The sequence below is a fragment of the Carcharodon carcharias genome, chromosome 4 (genome assembly GCF_017639515.1).
Source record: "Carcharodon carcharias isolate sCarCar2 chromosome 4, sCarCar2.pri, whole genome shotgun sequence".
Lineage (NCBI taxonomy): Eukaryota > Metazoa > Chordata > Chondrichthyes > Lamniformes > Lamnidae > Carcharodon > Carcharodon carcharias.
This window is the reverse complement of record NC_054470.1, coordinates 153684801-153708105: the sequence shown is the minus strand read 5'-3', so window position 1 is coordinate 153708105 and position 23305 is coordinate 153684801. Positions and strand designations below refer to the sequence as shown.

The 23305-nt window shown below is 41.7% G+C and overlaps 2 protein-coding genes across 2 annotated transcripts in view; both read right to left on the bottom strand.

Annotated features, from left to right (window-relative positions):
- Nucleotides 1–13346, bottom strand: part of mccc2 (methylcrotonyl-CoA carboxylase subunit 2) — a 122142-nt gene extending 108796 nt beyond the window's left edge. The window contains exon 1 of the mRNA XM_041186323.1: nt 13090–13346. Within this exon, the coding sequence (XP_041042257.1) occupies nt 13090–13224 (135 nt within the window). The 5' untranslated portion in view covers nt 13225–13346. The remainder of the gene's footprint in view (nt 1–13089) is intronic.
- Nucleotides 13347–17385: 4039 nt separating this feature from the next.
- Nucleotides 17386–23305, bottom strand: part of LOC121276798 (transcription factor TFIIIB component B'' homolog) — a 134781-nt gene continuing 128861 nt past the window's right edge. The window contains exon 31 of the mRNA XM_041185343.1: nt 17386–20169. Within this exon, the coding sequence (XP_041041277.1) occupies nt 20008–20169 (162 nt within the window). The 3' untranslated portion in view covers nt 17386–20007. The remainder of the gene's footprint in view (nt 20170–23305) is intronic.

The following is a 23305-nucleotide window of genomic DNA, read 5'->3' as shown; positions in this document are numbered from 1 at the left end:
ATGCAACCCAAAACATCGACTCTTCTCCACATTTTCTGATTGACCTGTTGCATGTTCAAATTTCCAGCATCTAAAAGATTTTGCTTCTTTGCCAAGTGAGCAAAATAGATACAGTCAATTACAGATCCATTAGTCCTACTTCCATTCCACATAAGTTTAGTAGTAAACTTCAGGACAGCAGTCAGCATGGATTCAAAAGAAGATCTGGTTTGACCAGCCCCTTGCGTTTTTGAAGAAATGTCATCCCAAATGGATTATGGAAATCCCCAAGATGTAGCATAAGACGTTCCACACAAAGGTCTTTTAGCTAAACTAAATCTAAGTGTGTACAACAATAGATAATTTTTTATGCTGACAAATGTAAAACATCAGGAAAAAAAATAAGCCACAGGTGTATTCTATGAACAGTGCTGAAATAATTAAGGATGACTTCACACCCTTATCAGGCTTGAAGCTCAACATGTCCAACCACTGGAAAGCCAATAGAATGGTGAACTACATAGCCAAAATCTATTCTATAAAATGAGGCCATTTTAACTTTTGAGTGGCCAATAGATGACGCACAGGTTGAGGTCCTAAGATTGCGTCGGGACAGCTGACAGCAAAGTGAAATTCAGGGGAATGGGGGAATAATTAACACAGCATTGGCAGGTCTCTTCAGCTGCTCGTGGCAGTGGTCAGAGTGTGCATAGGTTATAAAATCTTTAGAAAGGAAAAGGAAATTGGCAAAGGGGTAGCAGCAATGTTATAACATTTGAAAGAGGGGTTATCAGTATGGGTAAGCAGGCAGTAAAAACTCTCTGGGTAGAATTGAGGAATAGAAATAGATACAAGAAATTATTTGTTTCAGACTGAGCAAGCAACCAGGAAGAGTTTTTAATGGCATTAGATGGTTTTGGTCAACTCACTGTTCAACATAAGGAAGTTCTGGTTAATTCATGACTGGATTTCAGACTGCCATTTTGGCGGCATAGAAGTTGTTGTGGTGTCAATGTTAAAAGGTAAGCGTGAGCGTCGTCTGCATAGATTTGAAAAGCGAATCTTTGCCCGTGGATATCACCAAAAGACTATATATAAATGAGAAAAATAAAACAATGGGGTAGTCCAGAGGCAACCAATGTGAGACTGGGCTCAGAAGCTGCTGCTCGAGTCATGCTGCTTACCTTCGAGCAAGTAAGATGGAGTGCAACCAAGCCACCACAGATCCACAGAACTGGACCATTGCGGGGAGGCAGTGAAGAGGAAAGGACTAGTCACTAGAATCAAACACCACTGAAATCAAGGACAGCTAGCATAGCACTGTGGCAGCCACTGAGGATGTGTGATTAGGGGCCAAAAAAGTTGTGTGGAGGCAGACACCATAGCTGAGATATGAAATCAGTACTCTGCATCAGTCTTCACTAAAGAGGAGGATGGTGTCAATATCATACCAGAGAAATTGTATAGGATAAAAATAGATAAAGTGAAGGTTCTCAAAAAGTTAGCAGCCCTCAAATAAAAAGTCACCCTGTCCTGATGAGATGCATCCTAGGTTATTGAGAGAAGGAAGGACTGAAATTGCAGAGGTTCTGGCCACAATCTTCCAACCCTCCTCAGCTGTGGGGTGTTACCAGTGGAAAAGAGGATTGCATATGTTACATCCCTGTTTAAAAACAGAAGAGACAAACGAAACTCCAAAAGACCAGGTTAACGTCGGAAAATGTTTAGAAACAACAATTTGGGACAAAATTAATCGGCATTTAGAAAAATATCAGCTAATAAATGAAACTCAGAACAGATTTGTTAAAAGCAAATCTAACTTGATTTCTTTAATGAAGTAACTAGAGGCAAGTGAGAAGGGTAGTGCCGTTGATGCTGTGAATATGGGCTTTCAAAAGGCTTTTGGCACAATACCACACAATAGACTCGTTAGGCTAACCAAAGTCCAAGAGGTTAACGGGACTGGCAGTGTGGATACAAATTTAGCCAAGGGACAGAAATTAGTGGTGAACAGTTGTTTTCCAGACTAAAGCGAAGTGTATGGTAGTGTACCCTAGAGGTCTGCATTGGGACCACTATACATTTTGAAACCTGGACTTGGGTATACAGGGCATAATTTCAAAGTCTGCAGATGACACAAAACTGAGGAATGAAGAAAAAAACTAGGATAGTAATAGACTTCAGGAGGACAGGAAAAGACTGGCAATATGGGCAGAGACATGTCAGGGGAAATTTAACACAGCAAAGTATGACGAATAAGAGACAATATAAACTAAATGATACAGTTTTAAATGGGGTGCTGCAACAGTGAGGCTAAGGGTGTTATGAATGTAAAACCTGGCAGAAAAAGCTGAGCAGGATCTTAAGACCATAAGACATAGAAGCAGAAATTAGGCCATTCGGCCCATCGAGTCTGCTCTGCCATTCAATCATGGCTGATAAGTTTCTCAACCCCGTTCTCCCGCCTTCTCCCCGTAACCTTTGATCCCTTTGCCAATCAAGAACCTATCTATCTCGGTCTTAAATACACTCAATGACCTGGCCTCCACAGCTTTCTGTGGCAATGAATTCCATAGATTCACCACTCTCTGGCTAAAGAAGTTTCTCCTCATCTCTGTTATAAAAGGTCTTCCCTTTATTCTGAGGCTGTACCCTCGCGTCCTAGTCTCTCCTACTAATGGAAACATCTTCCCCACGCCCACTCTATACAGGCATTTCAGTATTCTGTAAGTTTCAATCAGATCCCCCCTCATCCTTCTAAACTCCATCGAATATAGACCCAGAGTCCTCAAACGTTCCTCATATGTTAAGCCTTTCATTCCTGGGATCATTCTCGTGAATCTCCTCTGGATCCTCTCCAGGGCCAGCACATCCTTCCTGAGATACGGGGCCCAAAATTGCTCACAATATTCTAAATGTGGGCTGACCAGAGCCTTATAAAGCCTCAGCAGCACATCCCTGCTTTTATATTCTAGTCATCTCGAAATTTGCCTTCCTAACTACCGACTCAACCTGCAAGTTAACCTTAAGAGAATCCTGGACTAGGACTCCCAAGTCCCTTTGCACTCCAGACTTCTGAATTCTCTCCCCATTTAGAAAAAAGTCTATGCCTCCATTCTTCCTATCAAAGTGCATGACCTCACACCTCCCCACGTTGTATTCCATCTGCCACTTCTTTACCCATTCTCCTAACCTGTCCAAATCCTTCTGCAGCCTCCCCACCTCCTCAATACTACCTGTCCCTCCACCTATCTTTGTATCATCTGCAAACTTAGCCAGGATGCCCTCAGTTCCTTCATCTAGATCATTAATGTATAAAATGAAAAGTTGTGGTCCCAACACTGACCCCTGCGGAACTCCACTAGTCACCGGTTGCCACCCTGAGAAGGACCTCCTTATCCCCACTCTCTGCCTCCTGCCAGACAGCCATACTTCTATCCATGCTAGTACCTTGACTCTAACACCATGGCTCTTACCTTACTGAGCAGCCTCTTGTGCGGCACTTCGTCAAAGGCCTTCTGGAAGTCCAAGTAGATAATATCCATTGGCTCTCCTTTGTCTAACCTACTCGTTACCTCCTCAAAGAATTCTAATAGATTTGTCAGGCATGACCTCCCCTTGATGAAACCACGCTGACTTTGCCCTATTTTATCATGCACTTCCAAGTATTCTGAAATCTCATCCTTAATAATGGACTCTAAAATCTTTCCAACAACCGAGGTCAGGCTAATCAGCCTGTAATTTCCTGTCTTTTGCCTCACTCCCTTCTTAAACAAGGGGGTTACAATAGCAATTTTCCAGTCCTCTGGGACTCTCCCTGACTCCAGTGATTCCTGAAAGATCACCGCTAATACCTCCACTATCTCTTCAGCTATCTCCTTCAGAACTCTGGGGTGTAATCCATCTGGCCCAGGTGATTTATCCACCTTCAGACCTTTCAGTTTTCCTAGCACCTTCTCCTTGGTAATGGCCACCATACTCACCTCTGCCCCCTGACTCTCTTGAACTTTGGGGATGTTACTTGTGTCTTCCACCGTGAAGACTGACGCAAAGTACCTATTCAGTTCCTCTGCCATTTCTTTGTTCCCCACTACTACTTCTCCAGCGTCATTTTCCAGTGGCCCAATGTCCACTTTTGCCTCTCTCTTACCCTTTATATATCTAAAAAAAACTCTTGCAATCTTCTTTTATATTACTGACTAGTTTACCCTCATATTTAATCTTCTCCCTCTTTATTTCTTTTTTAGTTGTCCTCTGTTGGTCTTTGTAGAGTTTCCAATCCCCTGGTTTCCCACTGCTCTTTGCTGCATTGTATGCTTTCTCTTTAGCTTTTATGCTGTCCCTGACTTCCCTTGTCAGTCATGGTTGCCTCGCCCTCCCTTTAGTATGCTTCTTCTTCCTACGGATGAATTTATGCTGTGTCTCCCAAATTACTCCCAGAAACTCCTGCCATTGCTGTTCCATTGTCTTTCCTGCTAGGCTCATCTCCCAATCAATTCTGGCCAGCTCCTCCCTCATGCCTCTGTAGTTGCCTTTATTCAACTATAATACCGTTACATCTGATTCCAGTTTTTTCCTCTCAAATTGCAGGGTAAATTCTATCATATTACGGTCACTTCCTCCTAAGGGTTCCTTCACCTTAAGCTCCCTTCTCAAATCTGCCTCATTACACATCACTAAATCTAGAATTGCCTGTGCCCTAGTGGGCTCCACCTCAAGCTGCTCCAAAAAGCTATCTCGTAGACATTCTACAAATTCCTTTTCTTGGGATCCACTACCAACCTGATTTTCCCAGTCTAACTGCATATTGAAATCCCCCATGATCACTGTAACTTTGCCTTTCTTACACACCTTTTCTATTTCCTGGTGTATCTTGTGCCCCACATCCTGACTACTGTTCAGAAGCCTGTACATAACTCCCTTTATGGTTTTTTTACCTTTGCGGTTCCTCAACTCTACCCACACAGATTCTACATCTTAAATGGGCATAACCTTGGTTTTATTAATAAAGGCATAAAGTACAAAAGTTATACTAAGGAAATAATACCAAACATTTACAAAAGTATTTGGCTTCAGCTGGAGTATTATGTTCACTACACTTTATAAAGAGCGTTATGGCCTTAGAGCGGGTGTGCAAGAGATTTACTGGAATGTTACAAGGGTGAGGGACCTCAGTTATATGGAGATTGAAGAAGCTGGGCTCGTTCTCCTTAGGGCAGAAAAATGTAAGAGAGGATTTGACAAGAGTTGTTCAAATTCATTAACAGTTTTGATAGAGTAAATAAGGAATATCTGTTTCAGATGGCAAAAGAATCAGTGATCCGAGGATACAGGTTTAAGATGAACCAGAGAAGGCATGGGGAAAGGTTTTTTTAAGAAAACACAGTAAGTTGTTGTGATCACAGTAGAAGACACAGAAAGCATATCAAGAATACCACAGATCATGGCATATAAGTTGACCAGGCAAAATCGTGCTTTTTCATACATTCAGCATATAAGTTGACCCCCTTTTCAACCATGAAACGCGAAACTCACATCAGTAGTGTCAACTTTTCACTCCACAAATGCATATTTTACTTGTCTTATAACTGGGCACAAGAAATCGAGCAGGCGATACGGGCTGTGTGTGAAGATGCAGGGAAGTTTGAGAGACGCCAACATAGAGCAGACCTGCATGGCAAACGATGAACAGAAATGGGTCCACCAGCAAAAAGAATGAAGTATGAAACTAAAGATCATAACATTTGCTAATTTGTCAAATAACTGTACTGCAGCAAAAGAATTCGCTGTTAGCAAAAAATAATGGTGTGAGAATGGAAGAAGGAATCTGTCCTGAAGAAAATTGCCCAAGGCCAAATGCACCATGAGAACGGGGACCAGCCACTGGCCTGATCTTCAAAAATTGCCAGCATGGTTTCAGCAGAAATACAATGCAATGCATCTATACACACTTAAGTAGGCCAAGCCAAATCCTGAGTTCAGCAAAGATTTCACAGCAACAACCAGTTGGTGTAGCCGCTTTGTGAAAAAAACGTCTAATGCTGCAGCAGCAGGCCAAAATCACTCAGAGACCACCAAAAGACCTCGATGTCAAAATCACCAGTTTCCAGCAATTCGTCATCAAACAGCAGCAAAAAGACAAGTACCCATTATGTCACACTGGCAACACGGATGAAATGCATGAAGCAAATTCAATATGCCAAGCAACCCTATGGAGTGGAAAGGTTTGAAAACAGTTTAAGTGAAAAGCATAGAGTATGAAAAGACAAGTGCTACTAGTCTGCATGGCCAACAGAACCAAATTAAAACTATTGCAATTTTCAAATATAAAACTATGCTGAAAATCATGTTCCCTGCAGGAGTTTTTGGGCAATTCCATGACAATGGTTGGATTATGGATCGTTAATGCGTGGAATAATCGCCCCGTTGCCTACGTAAAGAACGCAGGTTATTAGTGTGGAACATATTCAGATCCCATATCACGGATGAAATGAAGAGATGCCTGCAAAGAAATAACACCCACATTGTAGTTATACCAGGGGCTCTAATGTCTAAAGTTCAACCTCTGGAAGTGTGTCTCAAAAAGCCATTCAAGGACCATGTTTGCATCAAATGAAATAGGTGGCTGGTTGACGGAGTGCAAATTTGCATACTGCCCCACTTGACATTTCGTGTGATTGCATCAAATCATGGGATGCTAATGGTGCACAAGATATCATCACATAGTTCAAAAAATGTGGAACACTGAATGCAATGGATGGAGACGAAGTGATTTGTTACAGAGAGATGATTCTGAAACCAAAAGCGCCACATCCGATCCAGAGTGGCATCCTAAAGATGATGTCAGAGCTAAAGTGACTCAAAATGAATGTAATGAACTCTTTGGGCTGAATCTTCCAGTCGGCATGCAGGGGCGGGCCTGACACGTCAACACGCAAAATGACGCATGATGACATTGGGCATGCGTCCCGACGTCATTGTGCATCATCTTGATATTTCGTTCGGTGGGCGCGCACCCACTGAAATGTCAACAGCCTATTAAGGACTTTAAAAAAGTAACTAAACTAGTTAAGAATGCTGCCCACCCAACCTTAAGGTTGGTGGGCAGGCGAAGAGCCCAAGCGGCCTTCACGTTTATCAGGAAACCTCATCCAAGGGCGGGATGAGGTTTCCTGAAGCTTTTATAAAATAAATAACTAAATTTTCCAAGCTTCACAAACGTGACACATGAGAGGACATGTTTAAATAAATTTTTACTTTATTTATTAAAAAGTTTTATAATCCATTCAATCTCCCTGAGGTAGCTCTGTGTCCCAACTCTCCCTCCTGACCCTGCCCGCACAGATAGCGCTGAGCGCTACCGGCTGTGCATTATGCTGGGCAGGCCTTAATTGGCCGGCCCGCATAAACTGGCAGCGTGCGGCCGATCACAGGCGGTGATCGGCTCCTTGCTTGCTCCCACCCACCATAGGAAAAATTCTCCCGTGTTGGATGCTGAAGACAATGAATTTGAAGGATTTTAAAACACTTTCATTGTGGTTAAAGGTAACCTTGTACAATTAACCACGTCACATTAATGTGAATTACCGCTGTTAGGTTTTATTTTCACATTTCAAAATGGTGACCACCCACTCTGACAGTTCACATTTTATACTCGGCACGTAAGTTGACCCATGTTTTTGGAACAAGTTTTGGAGACTTCAAAAGATCAACTTATACACCAACATCTACAGTGGTACAAAATCAAGTATCAAAAGGGTGAAACTTAAAGCAATCACAATTAATGGAGAAAAAGTACTAGGAAAACTAATGGGACTAAAGACTGACAAGTCCACTGGACCTAAAGGCCTTAATCCTAGGATATTAAAGGAAATGGCTGCAAAGAAAGTGGATGCATTGGTTGCAATCTTCCAAAATTCCCTAGATTCTGGAAAGGGTTAGAAAGCTGCAGAAATCAGGGAACTTTCGGCCAGTTAATCTAACATCTGTCATTGGGAGGTAGTAGCTGGACATTTAGAAAATGACGAATACAATCAGTCAGAGTCACCAGGTTTTGTGAAAGGAAAATCGTGCTCATCAAATTTATTTGTTCTTTGAGGGTGTAACAAGTAGCTTAGATAAAGGGTAACTACGTGTAGCGTTGCTGGATTTCGAGAAGGTTACTGCACAAGGTAAGGGTTCCTGGAATTGGAGGTGATATATTAGCATGGATAGAGGATTGGCTAACTAACAGGAAACAGAAAGTTGGGATAAGTAGGTCATTTTCAGATTGGCAAGCCTGGAGTGCCACAGGGGTCAGTGCTGGGGTCTGAACTATTTATGATCTATATTTAATGACTTGGATGAAGGAGCAGGCTGTATTGTAGCCAAAATTGCTGACCATACAAAGATGGGTAGGAAAGCAAGTTGTGAGAAGGATACAATGACTCTGCAAATGACTATACATAGGTTAAGTGAATGGGAAAGTTGTCTTCTTTGGCAGGAAGAATAGAAAAGCAGAATTTTATTTAAATGGAGTGAGACTGCAGGATGCCATGTTACAAAGGGATCTGGATCCTTGTAGATGAATCACAAAAGGTTAGCATGTAGGTACAGCAAATGATTAGGGAGGCAAATGGAATATTGACCTTTATTGCAAGGTGGTTGGGAGTATAAAAGCATGGAAGTCTTTCTACAGCTGTACAGGGCACTGGGTGAGACCATACCTGGAGCACTGCGTACAGTTTTGGTCTCCTTACTTAAGAAGGGATACACCTACATTGGAAACAGTTCAGAGTAGGTGCATTAGGCTGTTTCCTGGGTTGAAGGGGCTGTTTTATAAAGAAAGTTTGAGCAGGTTGGGCCCATAGTCATTGGAGTTTAGAAGAATGAGAAATGATCTTATTGAAACATAAGGGTTCAACAGGATAGATGCTTGGTATTTCCTCTTGTGGGGGAATCTAGGACTGGGGCACAGTTTAAAGATAAGGGGTCTCCTACTTAAGAGGGAAATGGGGGAGCATTTATTTTCTCAGGAGATTGTTAGTCTTTGGAATTGTCTTCCACAGAGAGCAGTGGAGGCTGGGTCACTGAATATATTCAAGGCTGAATTAGATAGATCAACAAGCGAGTTAAGGGTTATGGGGGACAGGCAGAAAAGTGGAGTTAAGGTCACAATCAGATCAGTCACGATCTTATTGAATGGTGCAGCAGGCAAAATGGGCTGAATGGCCTACACCTGCTCCTACTTCCTATGAAGTGGAATGCCTGAAGGGGTGGAGCAGATTCAACAGTAACATTCAAAAGAGAATTGAATAATAATTCAAGGGAAAAAATTGCAGGGCTACACAGAAAGAGCTGGAGAATGAGACTAGTTAGGTTGCCCTTCCAAACAGCCAGCACAGACACAACAGGCGAATGGTCTCTTACCACGCTGCATGATTCTATGCCTGTGACCAGAATCTTGGTACTGTGGCAGGAAAGATTCAAACTTGCACCAGTAGTGCATGTAAATATGGAGCTATATGGCAACCACATTAAGTCCCCATTTTAAGTTGCCCCCTTTTAGGTCATTTTGCTTTAACATCAGTTAGTTAATGGGGCCTGTATTCTCATATAGCATTGTAAGTTTCATTTTAAAGTCATTTCATGCCTGGTCTGACATAGGGCCACATGACCCAATCGACGCCATTTTTGAGCAACCTCTGCCACTCTCTCCCCCACTCTCTGAGAGTGTTTTAGAGATTGTTTCTTGGAGCAATATGTTGTGGAACCAACCAGGGAGCAGGCTATTCTGGATCTGGTTTTGTGTAATGAGATGGGATGAATTAATGATCTCATAGTAAAGGATCCCCTAGGGAAGAGTGATCACAGCAGGCTAGAATTTCAAGTTCAGTTTGAGAGTGAGAAACTTGAGTCCCATACTAGTGTCCTGGAGTTAAACACAGGCATGAGGGCAGATTTGGCTCTAGGGGACTGGGCAGGAAGACTACAAGGTAGGACAGTTGATGAACAGTGGCAGATATTAAAGGAGATATTCAATTCCTCCCAAGTAAAATATATTCCAAAGAGGAAAAAAGATGGTAAGAGGAAGGGGAAAAGCATCTATGGCTAAGCAAGGAAGTTGAAGATAACATAAAGGCAAAAACTAATGCATACCAAATTGCAAAGATCAGTGGCAGGCTGGAAGATTGGGAAACTTTTAAAGATCAATAAAGGGTTACTAAAAAATAATAAAAAGAGTAAAGGTAAATTATGAGAGAAGACTAGCGCAAAATGTAAAAACTGATAGCAAAAGCTTCTACAAGTACATAAAAGGAAAGAGAGTAGCTAAAGTGAATGTTGGTCCCTTGGAGGATGAGATTGGGGAGTTAATAGTGGGGTACACAGCAATGGCAGAGACGCATAATCAATATTTTGCCTCAGTTTTTACGGTGGAGGACATTAGTACCATCCCAAGAGTAACAGGTAGTGCCAAGGGTATAGAGAAGGAGGAACTTAGAACAATCACCATCACTAGAGAAAAAGTACTGAGCAAACTATTGGGATTAAAGGGTGACAAGTCCCCAGGGCCTGATGGCCTACATCTCAGGGTCTTAAAGGAAGTGGCAGCGGAGATAGTGGATATATTGACTATATTATTCCAAAATTCCCTGGATTCTGGAAATGTTCCAGTGGATTGGGAAAATGCTAATAAAACATCCTTATTCAAAGGTGGGGGGGGGGGGGGGGGGGGGGGGGGGGGGGTCAGAAAATAGGAAACTATAGATCAGTTAGTTTAACATCTGTCATTGGGAAATTGTTGGAATCCATTATTCAGAAAGTAGAAATGGGGCATTTGAAAAGTCAAAATGCAATCCATCAGAGTCAGCATGGTTTTATGAAGAGTAAATCGTGTTTGACTAATTTGCTAGCGTTCTTTGAAGATGTGACAAGCAAAGTGGATAATGGGGATCCTGTAGATGTAGTATATCTGGACTTCCAGAAGGCCTTTGATAAGGTGCCGCACAAAAGATTCATACATAACATAAGATCACACGGAGTTAGGAGTAATATATTAGCTTAGATAGAGGATTTGCTAACCATTGGAAAGCAGAGTCAGGATAAATGGATCTTTTTCTGGATGGCACAGGGTCCGGTCCTTGGGCCCCAACTATTTACAATCTATATTAATGACTTGGACTCAGGGATAGAAGGTACTATAGCTAAATTTGCAGATGACACCAAAATAGGTGGGAAAGTAAGTTGCAATGAAGAAATAAGAAATTTACAAATGGATATGGACAGGTTAGGTGAATGGGACAAAATTTGGCAGATGGAGTTTAATGTGGATAAGTGTGAGGTTATGCATTTTGGTTGGAAGAATAAAAAGGCAACTTATTATTTAGATGGAGAGAAACTTCAGAATGCTTCAGTGCAGAGGGACCTGGGTGTCCTCGTCCATGAATCGCTGAAAGCTAGTATGCAGGTACAGCACGTAATAAGAAAGACAAATGGAATTTTGGCATTTATTGCAAAAGAAATAGAGTATAAAAATGGGGAAGTGTTGTTGCAACTGTACAAGGCATTGGTGAGACTGCACCTGGAGTACTATGCAGTTTTGGTCCCCTTACTTGAGGAAGGATGTAGTTGCATTGGAGGCGGTTCAGAGGAGGTTCACTAGAATGATTCCAGAGATGCAGGGCTTGTCTTATGAGGAGAGATTGAGCAGTTTAGGCCTATATTCGCTAGAGTTTAGAAGGATAAGAGGAGATCTACTTGAGGTATATAAGGTGCTAAAGGGGATAGACAAAGTAGATGTGGAGCGGATGTTTCCCCTTGTAGAGCATTCTAGAACAAGGGGCCATAGTTTTAGGCTAAGGGGTGGTAGATTTAAATCAGAGATGAGGAGGAATTACTTTTCTCAAAGGGTCGTGAATCTGTGGAATTCACTACCTCATAGTGAATGCAGGGATGCTGAATAAATTTAAGTAAGAGATAGACAAATTTTTAATTAGTAACGGGTTGAAAGGTTATGGGGAGAGGGCAGGAAATTGGAGTTGAGGCTGAAATGAGATCAGCCATGAGCATATTGAATGGCAGGGCAGGCTCGAGGGGCTGACTTGCCTATTCCTGCTCCTAGTTCTTATGTTATGTTCTCCGTTGACCCTCCAGTTCATGACCTTTTCTACTTCCTGATCCACCCACCTCCCACTCACTACCGACCTTCTGGTTCACACCCTCAGCTGTTCCCTGACCTTTCCTCTTGCTGTTGATCCTCCAGCTTGCAGTTTACCTCCTGCAAGTCAAAGCTGCTCTTCCTCCCTCTCGCCACTTATCTCCTGAAGCCTCCCTCACAATGAGGGGTGGGTGAGGAGAGTGGGAGGTTTGGCAAGAGAAAAGGTTGGCAGCAACTGAGAGGGTCAGGGAGTGGCAGAGGCCACAAACCAGATAGTCTGCAGCAACTAGGAGGTTCAGGGAGTGCCAGAAGCTGCAAACAGCAGGGTCAACATTGAGAGGAAGGGTCTACAGTGATCGGAAAGGTTCGGAGCGAAATGTATGCCAAGCAGGGGGTTTGGCAAACAGGTTTGGCAAACAAGATTGGAATTGAGCAGGAAAGGCAATGGGCAGGACCTAAGTAGAAAGTTAGCATTTCTTTTATATTTTTAAAAGTTATTTTATTTTAAAAATTATTTCATTTACCAATACAGGAATTTAGCAACATAAAGTATTTCAGCTTACAGGGTATTAAGTTTAATGTTTGATTTCTAATGACAAAGATCCCACATAGCCCACCTACAGCTTTTAGGTTGGTTGTAATGGGAAAATCTGATTTGCTTAAAGTAACCATTTCACTTAAAGTCGCACTTTTCAGGAACGCAACTTTAAGTGAGGACTTACAGTACCCGTTCAAGGACTTCAGAAAGGGTCACAGGAACACATGACCTGGACTTCTCCAAAACATCAAGAATTTTATCACTTCTAAAGTCATGTAACTGGTGCTCAGTGGTGTCACAGCGTCGGGTGCATATCTTTCTTTGCACAATTTGGTGCTTTTCATGTGGATCCATCCTGCCCACAGTGGACAAAGACTGACCTCCCTCCCTCCGGTTGAAGTTTCCAGGCGAGTCCGGGGCTCCAGACGCGGCCTACCTGGAAGAGGGCAGAGTTGGTCTCGGGCTCCGAGCCGACCGTCGCCACTTTGTCCCCGTGGTAACCGCGAGGCACCCGAGCAGCCCAGGCGCGTGCTCTGGGAAAGCAGAGCCGCAGCTTCCGCGCGTGCAGCATCCTGCAGCCAGCTTCAACTTCTCCAAGCCGACTGTGTGTGTGTGTGTGTGTGTGTGTGTGTCTGCAAGCCCGGCCTGTACACACCACGAACGTGGGTGGGCTCCGCCTCAAGCACTCCTGCTCCCACTCCACCAGCGAATTGAGTTCCACTTGTTTCGGGCACAACCCTCCCACGTTCACAGGGATCGCATATCTAGCCTCTGATCCCCAGTGCATTCCAGACTATCGAAATAAATAACAAAACAAAAACAGAAATACCTGGAAAAACTCAGCAGGTCTGGCAGCATCGGCAGAGAAGAGTTGACGTTTCGAGTCCTCATGACCCTTCAACAGAACTGAGTGAATATTAGGAGAGGGGTGAATATAAGCTGGTTTAGGGTGGGGGGGAGGGGGTGGTGGTGTGGTTGTAGGGACAAGCAAGCAGTGATAGGAGCAGATAATCAAAAGATGTCACAGACAAAGGATTGTTTCCAGGACTGTCACTGACCTCATCTCCTCTGGAGATCTTCCTCCCACAGCTTCCAACCTGATAGTCGCCCAACCTCAGACGGCCTGCTTCTACCTCCTACCCAAAATCCACGAACAGAACTGTCCCGGTAGACCGATCGTGTCAGCCTGTTCCTGCCCCACGGAACTCATTTCTCGTTATCTTGACTCCCTTCTCTCTCCCCTTGTCCAGTCCCTTCCCACCTACATATGTGATTCCTCTGACACCATGCATCACATCAACAATTTCCAGTTCCCTGGTCCCAACCGCTTCCTCTTCACCATGGACGTCCAATCCCTCTACACCTCCATCCCCCACCAGGATGATCTGAGGGCCCTTAGCTTCTTCCTCGAACAGAGGTCCAAACAATCCCCATCCACCACTACTCTCCGTCTGGCTCCTTTAACTCCTCTCAATTCCTCCAAATAAAAGGTGTGGCTATAGGTACCCACATGGGCCCCAGCTATGCCTGTCTCTTTATGGAGTATGTGGAACATTCCTTGTTCCAGTCCTACTCCGGCCCCCTTCCACAACTCTTTCTCCGGTACATCGATGATTACTTCAGTGCTGTTTCATGCTCTTGTCAGGACTTGGAAAAATTTATTAATTTTGCTTCCAATCTCCACCCCTCCATCATTTTCACATGGTCCATCCCTGACACTTCCCTTCCTTGACCTCTCTGTCTCAATCTCTGGTGATAGACTGTCCACCAATATCCATTACAAGTCTACCAACTCCCACAGCTACCTCGACTACAGCTCCTCACACCCCACTTCCTGTAAGGACTCCATCCCATTCTCTCAGTTCCTTCGCCTCTGTCGCATCTGTTCTGATGATGCTACATTCAAAAATAGTTCCTCTAACATGTCCTCCTTCTTCCTTAACTGAGGTTTTCCACCCAGTCGTTGACAGGGCCCTCAACCGTGTCCGGCCCATCTCCCGCGCATCCGCCCTCATGCCTTCTCCTCCCTTCCAGAAACATGATAGGGTCCCCCTTGCCCTCATTTATCACCCCACCAGTCTCCGCATTCAAAGGATCATCCTCCGCCATTTCCGCCAACTCCAGCATGATGCCACCACCAAACACATCTTCCCTTCACCCCCCCGGCGGCATTCTGTAGGGATCGTTCCCACCGGGACACCCTGGTCCACTCCTCCATCACCCCCTACTCCTCAACCCCTACCTATGGCACCTCCCCATGCCCACGCAAAAGGTGCAACACCTGCCCCTTCACTTCCTCTCTCCTCACCGTCCAAGGGCCCAAGCACTCCTTTCAAGTGAAGCATTTCACTTGCATTTCCCCCAACTTAGTCTACTGCATTCGTTGCTCCCAATGTGGTCTCCTCTACATTGGAGAGGCCAAACGTAAACTGGGCAACCGCTTTGCAGAACACCTGCTGTCTGTCCGCAAGAAAGACCCAAACCTCCCTGTCGCTTGCCATTTCAACACTCCACCCTGCTCTCTTGCCCACATGTCTGTCCTTGGCCTGCTGCATTGTTCCAGTGAAGCCCAATGCAAACCGGAGGAACAGCACCTCATCTTCCGACTAGGCACTTTACAGCCTTCTGGACTGAATATTGAATTCAACAACTTTAGATCTTGAACTCCCTCCTCCATCCCCACCCCCTTTCCATTTCTTTCCCCTTCCTTTTGTTTTTTCCAATAATTTATATAGATTTTTCTTTTCCCACCTATTTCCATTATTTTTAAATCTTTTATGCCCTGCTAGTCTTTCCACCCCAGTCCCATTAGAGCTGTACCTTGAGTGCCCTGCCATCCATTCTTAATTAGCATTCTTTTGGATAATATGAGTTTAATATACTTTCAGGGAGAAAGTTGTCAAAAGTCAAGCCCTGTTATGTGATGTACCTTAACAGTTATCACTTCCTCAGAGAACTTAGACCTATGCTGCAGGGTCCCAATACATCAAATGTATGTGCTTCAGTGATCTATAGAACCATCTGAACAGTTACAGGTAACTTGAAGACTCCAAGGTGGTTTTGTTCTCACTAGAATCTCCTTGGGATAAATAGCAGATCTTCAACACCTCTTTGTTCCTTTGTCTGTGACATATTTTGATTATCTGCTCCTATCACTGCTTGCTTGTCCCTACAACCACACCACCCCCCTGCCCACTTCTCTCCCCCCCCCCCACCCCCCATACCCCCGAACCTTAAATTTCACCCCTTTCCTAATATTCACTCACTTCTGTTGAAGGGTCATGAGGACTCGAAACATCAACTCTTCTCTTTGTTTTGGATTTCCAGCATCCGCAGTTTTTTGTTTTTATCAAAATAAATAAGCTAGTTTACAAGTATTAAGCTGCTAAGAATAAAGATTTTAGAGGACAGTGATTCTTCAGACAATAACAGTTTATGGAAAAAAGATTTATTTTAAAAATTACACGTAGAAGCAGTCATTTATGGAATTGCTCAATTTATGCATAAAAGTGTACTTGATCTTATCTCTTCAGCTCATTTGGTGGTCAAATTTGTTTCGTTTCTGGCACCTGTTTTAAAGGGATAATGACAAGGGTTGAAAGGACATGAATGATTGCAGAATATCTAACCCTGAAGAACTATTCCCAGAGCTGCTTATTCATTTTCATGCAAAAACAACTTGCATTTATATAGCACTTTTCATGGCCACTGAACCTATCAAATCACTTAAGCCAATTAAGTACTTTGAAGTGTAGTCAACCATTGTAATGTGGGAAACATAGACGCCAATTCACACACAGCAAACTCCTACATACAACAATATGATAAATTGTGTCTTGAGGAGCACAAATTCTTGATCTTCAAAACTACAGATCTGCTATTTATCCCCAAGGAGATTCTAGTGAGAACAAAACCACCTTGGAGTCTTCAAGTTACCTGTAACTGTTCATATGGTTCTATAGATCACTGAAGCACATACATTTGATGTATTGGGACCCTGCAGCATAGGTCTAAGTTCTCTGAGGAAGTGATAACTATTAAGGTACATCACATAACAGGGCTTGACTTTTGACAACTTTCTCCCTGAAAGTATATTAAACTCATAAGCAGTGTTGATTCAGGGTAATCACTGGGAAGGGATTAAAATAAAAACAGATAATGAGTAGAAAACTGACCAATACTCTCTAGAGGGGTTACATCAGAGTTGGAGGAATGAGTGGGTAGCTTCAGGGTCGAGTACTGAAAACCAAAAGCATGAAATATAAATGAAAAAGCTATGCTGGAAGTTACAATTATGAATGGACTTTCACAGGTTATGATGCTCTATTTATAAACTAAGTGGATAGGCGAGAGAATGGTTGCTGGATTCTAATGAAGATGTAAACACTTCTTATGCAGTGGAGTAGGAAACAAAACATAAAATAGTGGGCTGCCTTTAATGATGAAAAATAAAAAATATGTGCTAGAATTTCCAGTCAACATGAAACTCTTAGCAAAAAGCTGTTAAATTAAATAAGGGCAAAAGAAACGATGTAGCTTTGATCACTTATGAGGCTACACTGGTCAGTATGCATTAACAAAATATCTTCAAGAGTTTGGAACACCTCAAAATTGTGAATGTTGGGAGACAAACACTATTGTTCATCTATTATAGGATCCTCTCATAAGAAAGGGCCTAGTGGTAATGCCAAATCTCAGCAACATATTAAATAGACAAACAGAAATTATATAAGAATTTTTATTTACACAATTTACAATCAGTCCATAGATGAATTCATCTATGCAATAATACTGTAATGTTCCTTCCAAACAAGGAAGATGCAGTAAAGACTCTGGAATTAGTCATTCAGTAAATAACTACATACATATTTGCAACCAAGTGAACACAATACTGTAACAATAATTTACATATATGCAGAGTGCTGAATGGTGTCACTGACCCAGTTGCTTAGTCAGGGACAAGCTAAATTCAAACCATTTTTGTGCGTTGCCACATATATTAGCATTACTTGTGAAGTTTTACATAATTAACTTGTTATTTACTTCGAGTTTTTTCTCAACACTTTGACACTGCTCCCAACACTAGGTGGCACAAATGGGGCAGTATCGGGTCGGCTGCCCGTTGTACGGAGCACACAATGTTTGGTACCGTTAACTGCAATGGGTGACCGATCTGATACCGCCTTAGAGGGATTTCTACCCCTATACATCCAATTAACAGTCAGAATTTGCCACAGATCTTTCATGGAACTGCTGATGCTCAGGTTGTTCCAGAGATTGATGACCAAGGTGCAAATCAAAATAGTCAACGTTAAAAGGCCGTTTCTTCACCAGCCTGGCTACAAAATTTGTTGCACATAACCATGAGATTTACCTCCAACCAAAATTGGAACCTTGTGCCACAACATGAGATAATGATTTTAGGGTGCGTTTCTTCCCACCTTTGAGCCTTTAGATATATCAAAAGTGAAATAGTATTTTAAAGATATACTGCCCCAAGCATTAACATTCCACAGCATGGATTACAGCTGGGTCACTAATCACTTGTAACAAGGCTCACATTTTGAATAGTTAAAAAGAATTTGTGTCCCTCATTTTCCCCTCATTTTTAAGTCAATAAAAATATTACAGTCATATCTATAGTAATATCTGACATTACAGCCACATCTCAAGTGATAATTCATATACAATAAGTGAGATAAATTATCTGGAAATGTGATTGTGAACCCACATTAAAATAGTCAGTAAATTTAACAGCATATCATATGTCCATAATGTTAACTAATGGAACATTTTTAACAAAATATATTTTTCAAAAGGAGTTTGAAAAAAATTAACCAAAAGAACTTCTCATTTAGCACATAAATGAAAACCTAAAAGTAACCTTCTGTATATTTTGTATATAATTGTATTGAAAAGACACAAACACAAGTGCAGGTAATTTCACAAAAAGAAAACTTGTGTATCTCATTGTTGACATGTATGACATGCAAATCAATCTCAGTCCACTGCAATTTTGCACTTAAATCAATCATTAAAAATGTTAAAATTTGTCCGTCAGTGAAGATGCCTGTTTCACATCTAAACTTGCTAGCATTTCTTTCTTTCAAATGTTCAGCAATCATACTGAAACTTTAAAAGGAATGGCAACTTCAAGCAGAAAATTTTACGCCCTTGAATCTGAAATATGAATATGCTTGCTGGACAAGGCACATTCTTCAAAGAACTAAAGAGGTAATAGAACAAAAGAGGTGATGAAGGGAAAGATCCTGACCAACAGAGATGCTTATCAATGTACAATTCACATTATTACACCAATGTTTAAATAGAGTGAAGTACAAAAATTTGCAAATTTATCACAGAACAATTTTCTGAATAAGGTCCAAAGTAATTTGTTTAAAGCAAACCTTTAGAATCAGATTTAATACTCAGCTGCTTTTGCAATAATTTGTGCACATACATACCCAGTCCCTAACTCCATTTTCTCCCTGACCAATAAAATTTGCATCCAAGACCTGAAAATTCACAGCTTAGATGCCAATGAATTATTTCATTAATACAGTTTATTCTTTTCAATTGGACTACCTATATGTTTGTATTTTTTTCTGTGTCGTATGGGTTTTCTTGTTTGGTTTCCATTATTGCTACAATATGATGTATTTATCCCATTCAAATCATATTTCTTTAGGAAAAAAAGTAGTCTGCTGAATGCAATTGTAAAAATACATCATAATCCATTAGTATTTTGGATTCTAAATTCCAAGTTTAAAGTGATCCTGATTAATTACTTAGATGTTAAAGTGCAATAATTTGAGGCTGTAGTTTATAGAGGTATTCCATTCATTGAAAGGCAATACCAAACTGTGGGTATGAAATAATGAAATAAATTAATAAATTAAACAGAATGAAATAAAGAGAAACATGAGTAAGCACATGTCTGCTTTCCCCTTTCTGTAAGAAAAAAAATCAAAATGAAAATCAGGTTGCCCACTTTGTAGTATGTGCTCCAATTGGGCAAATCCATCCCTTATAACAAAAGATTCATTGAGATTCAAGGGGAACTGTATTGGAGATTCATCAATATTGTAAACATGAACTTATGGTACAGTTAATGAAGTTATAATATATTGAGAATGGTAAAGCAGCAGAGGTTGACCAGCCTTTTGTGTTCACATTCATATCACTAAAGTATTTTATAGAAAATCTCAGTGCAAAAAAAACAGTAAAAGCAAACAAGGCCTATTTATATCCAATATCATTTTTCCCCAAATTCTGTAATTAAGCCGCAAATGTATTACATTATGTGATGTACCGGCACCAATTCAATATGCAGCTTCAAGGTTATCTTTCTTCTTCATTCTTGCTCATCCTCATCTACTTCTGTGAAGATGTCACTGAAAAAATATTCAGCAACTCTTGTTGGCTGCATCTGTTCGGTGTCCTGTTCCACTGCACAGCAAGCCTCCTCTGTATAAGACTCTGACTGCCAACTCTGCAACGATGAGTTACATATCACCTGCAGAGGGAATGGATTTAAGTAATGACATGGGCTGCACTCCAAATTAGCTTCTTCACTAGAAATGCTTGACTAACTTGAGAAAGTGCTTGTTTATGGATATGGTGCAAAACATGTTGGTGTACAAACATGTTCTCTCAGAGAAAATTGACACACAATTTTCTTGCTTCGAAAGCTTCTAAGCTGAATCAACACCAAGCGAAAGCATGCCATGTCCCAAGCGAAGTCTGTGCATTTAACATAAAGGATCAATCACCCCGGACTTCTTTAGCTCAACACTTTGCAATTGGCACAGGCAAATGAAAAATCGCTTGCTCAACCACACATTGGAGGGTTGACACTGGGGGGTTTACACAACTTTCAAACGTGGAAATTTACACACGGGATCCTTAATACTTCAGCTTTCTTGATGCAGAGAGGAGTTCCTATTTAATGACTATCCTGCTTGAATGGTAGATTAGGTATTGAACTGGAAAGGAATGGAGAAATGTGCTGGTGGAAAAAAAGAACAGTGCTAATCCAGTTCCTTCCTAGCATTTTATACAAATTTTGAATCAAGCTTCCATAATAAACATACCATTAAACTGCCAGCCTTGAGCACACCAGTACAGTTTTAAATGGCATTTTATAATGCGGAAACAAGTTTATTTCAAGTTACGCATTACTAAAACAACTTAACAGTAGGTTGGGATACTTCTGCAGGTCATGCTTTCATGCTACTATTTTGTCACTTGATTCTGTAAAGGGCATGCATCACTCCATTTATAATAAATATAATTAATCATACCCTATTCATTAGTTCACTCCCCGTTGTCACCATAAACAAGATGCTGCGCCTGAACTAACTCTAAAATCGTAAGGAAAATGTAAGGTTAAACTCCATGCATATTTAAAGATGAGTTGATTTGAAAAATGCCTGCAACATTCATTGTATGTACGTTTACTGTGTGATAGAATGGAGTTGATTTAATATTCCTAGCAAAGAAACAAATTAAAAGTGCCACATTAAAGGTTACTGAACAAAATAAGAGCTTGGTGTAGGGGGTAACATATTAGCATGAATAAAGGACTAGTCAGCTAACAGGAAGCAGAGAGTAGGGTAAAATGGGTCTTTTTCAGGTTGACAAGCTGTAACTAGTGGAGTACCACATGAGGCTGGGGCCACAACTATTTACTATCTATATCAATGACTTGGATGAAGGGGCTGAATGTATAGTAGCTAAATTTGCTGATCACACCAAGATAGGTAGGAAAGTAAGCTGTCAAGAGGAGGTAAAGAGACTACAAAGGGACATAGATAGGTTAAGTGAGTGGGCAAAAATTTGGCAGGTGGAGTATAACGTGGGAAAATGTGCACTTGTCCATTTTGGCAAGAAGAATAGAAAAGCAGTATACTATGTAAATGGAGATAGATTACAGAATTCTGTGGTACAGAGGGATCTGGGTGTCCTGGTACATGAATCACAAAGTCAGTATGCAGGTACAGCAAATGGTTAGGAAGGCAAATGGAATGATGGTGTTTATTGCAAGGGGAGTGGGATATAAAAGTAGGGAAGTTGTACTGAAGCCGTACAGGGTGTTGGTGAGACCACATTTAGAGTACTGTATACAGTTTTGGTCTCCTTATTTGAAAAAGGATATGATTATGTTGGAAGCATTTCGGAGAAGTTCCACCTGACTGATTGCTGGGATGAAGGGCTTAACTTATGAAGAAAGACTGAACAGTTGGGCCTATACCCATTGGAGCTCAGAAGAATGAGAAGAGATCTTATTGAAACATACAAGATCCTGAACGGACTTGATAGGGTGGATACCGGGAGGATATTTCCTCTTGTCGGGAAGGACTACTGGACACGATTTAAGAATAAGAGGTCTCATTTTTAAGATGGTGGTAAGGAAAAATTTTTCTCTCAGAGTTATTAGCCTATGGAATTCTCCTGCCCAGAAAGCAGTGAAGGCTGGGTCATTTAATTTATTCAAAGCTGTGATAGATTTTTGATAGACAAAAGAATCAAGGGTTTATAGGGGTGGAAGGCAGACAGGAAATTGCAACTGAGACCCCAATCAGGGCAGCCGTGATCTTATTTATGGGTGGAGCAGGCTTGAAGGGCCAAATGCACTACTTCTGCTCCTAAGCCCTATGTTTCTATATTCCTATGATTTTGGAATTCTAAACCCGGAGGGCTGTTGATGCTCACTCCATGAGTATATTCATGTCTGAAGTCAATAGATTTTTGGGCATTAAGGGAATCAAGGGACCTGCACATAGGGCAGGAAGGCCAAGTGGATTTAATAGTTCAGCCAATATCGTATTGCCTTGCAGAGCAGGTTTGAGGGGCTTATTTGGCCTACTCCTGCTCTTATATTTTATGTCTCAGACTTAGAAAAAAATCCCTCAAAGATTGGCACAGTGGTAATGTCACTGACAATGATCCAGAGGCTCTGGCGAATGCTCTGGGGACTTGGGTTGAAATCCCACAATGGAGCTGGTGAAATTTAAATTCAATTGAAATCTGGAATTAATAGCTAGACTCAGTAACAGTGACCATGAAACCATTGTCCTAAAAGCCCATCTGGTTCACTAATGTCCTTTAGGGAAGGAAATCTGGATCCTTATCTGGTCTGGCCAACATGTGACTCCAGACCCGCAAAATGTGGTTGACTCTTAAGTGCCCTCTGAAATGGCTTAGCAAACCACTCAGTTGTATCAAACTGCTACGAAGTCTAAAAGAAATAAAACCGGACAGACCACCCAGCATTAACCTCAGCACTGGAAACAACAATGGCAAACTCAGCCTTGTCGACCCTGCAAAGTCCTCCTTACTAACATCTGGAGACATATGCCAAAATTTGAAGAGCTGTTTTCCAAACTATTCACGTAACAGCCTGATATATCATACTCACGAAACCATGAGGGAATTGCCATGGAGTTCTCAACACTGTCTCTAGGCCCCACGAAGTCTCATGGCATCAGGTCAAACATAGGCAAGGAAACCTTCTGTTGGTTACTCATCTACTATTTTCCCCCCAACCCTTCCGCAGCAGAGGAATCATTATTCCTCCACGTTGAACACCACTTGAAGGAAGTGCTGAGAGTGGTAAGGACATATAATATACTCTGGGTGGGGAACTTCAA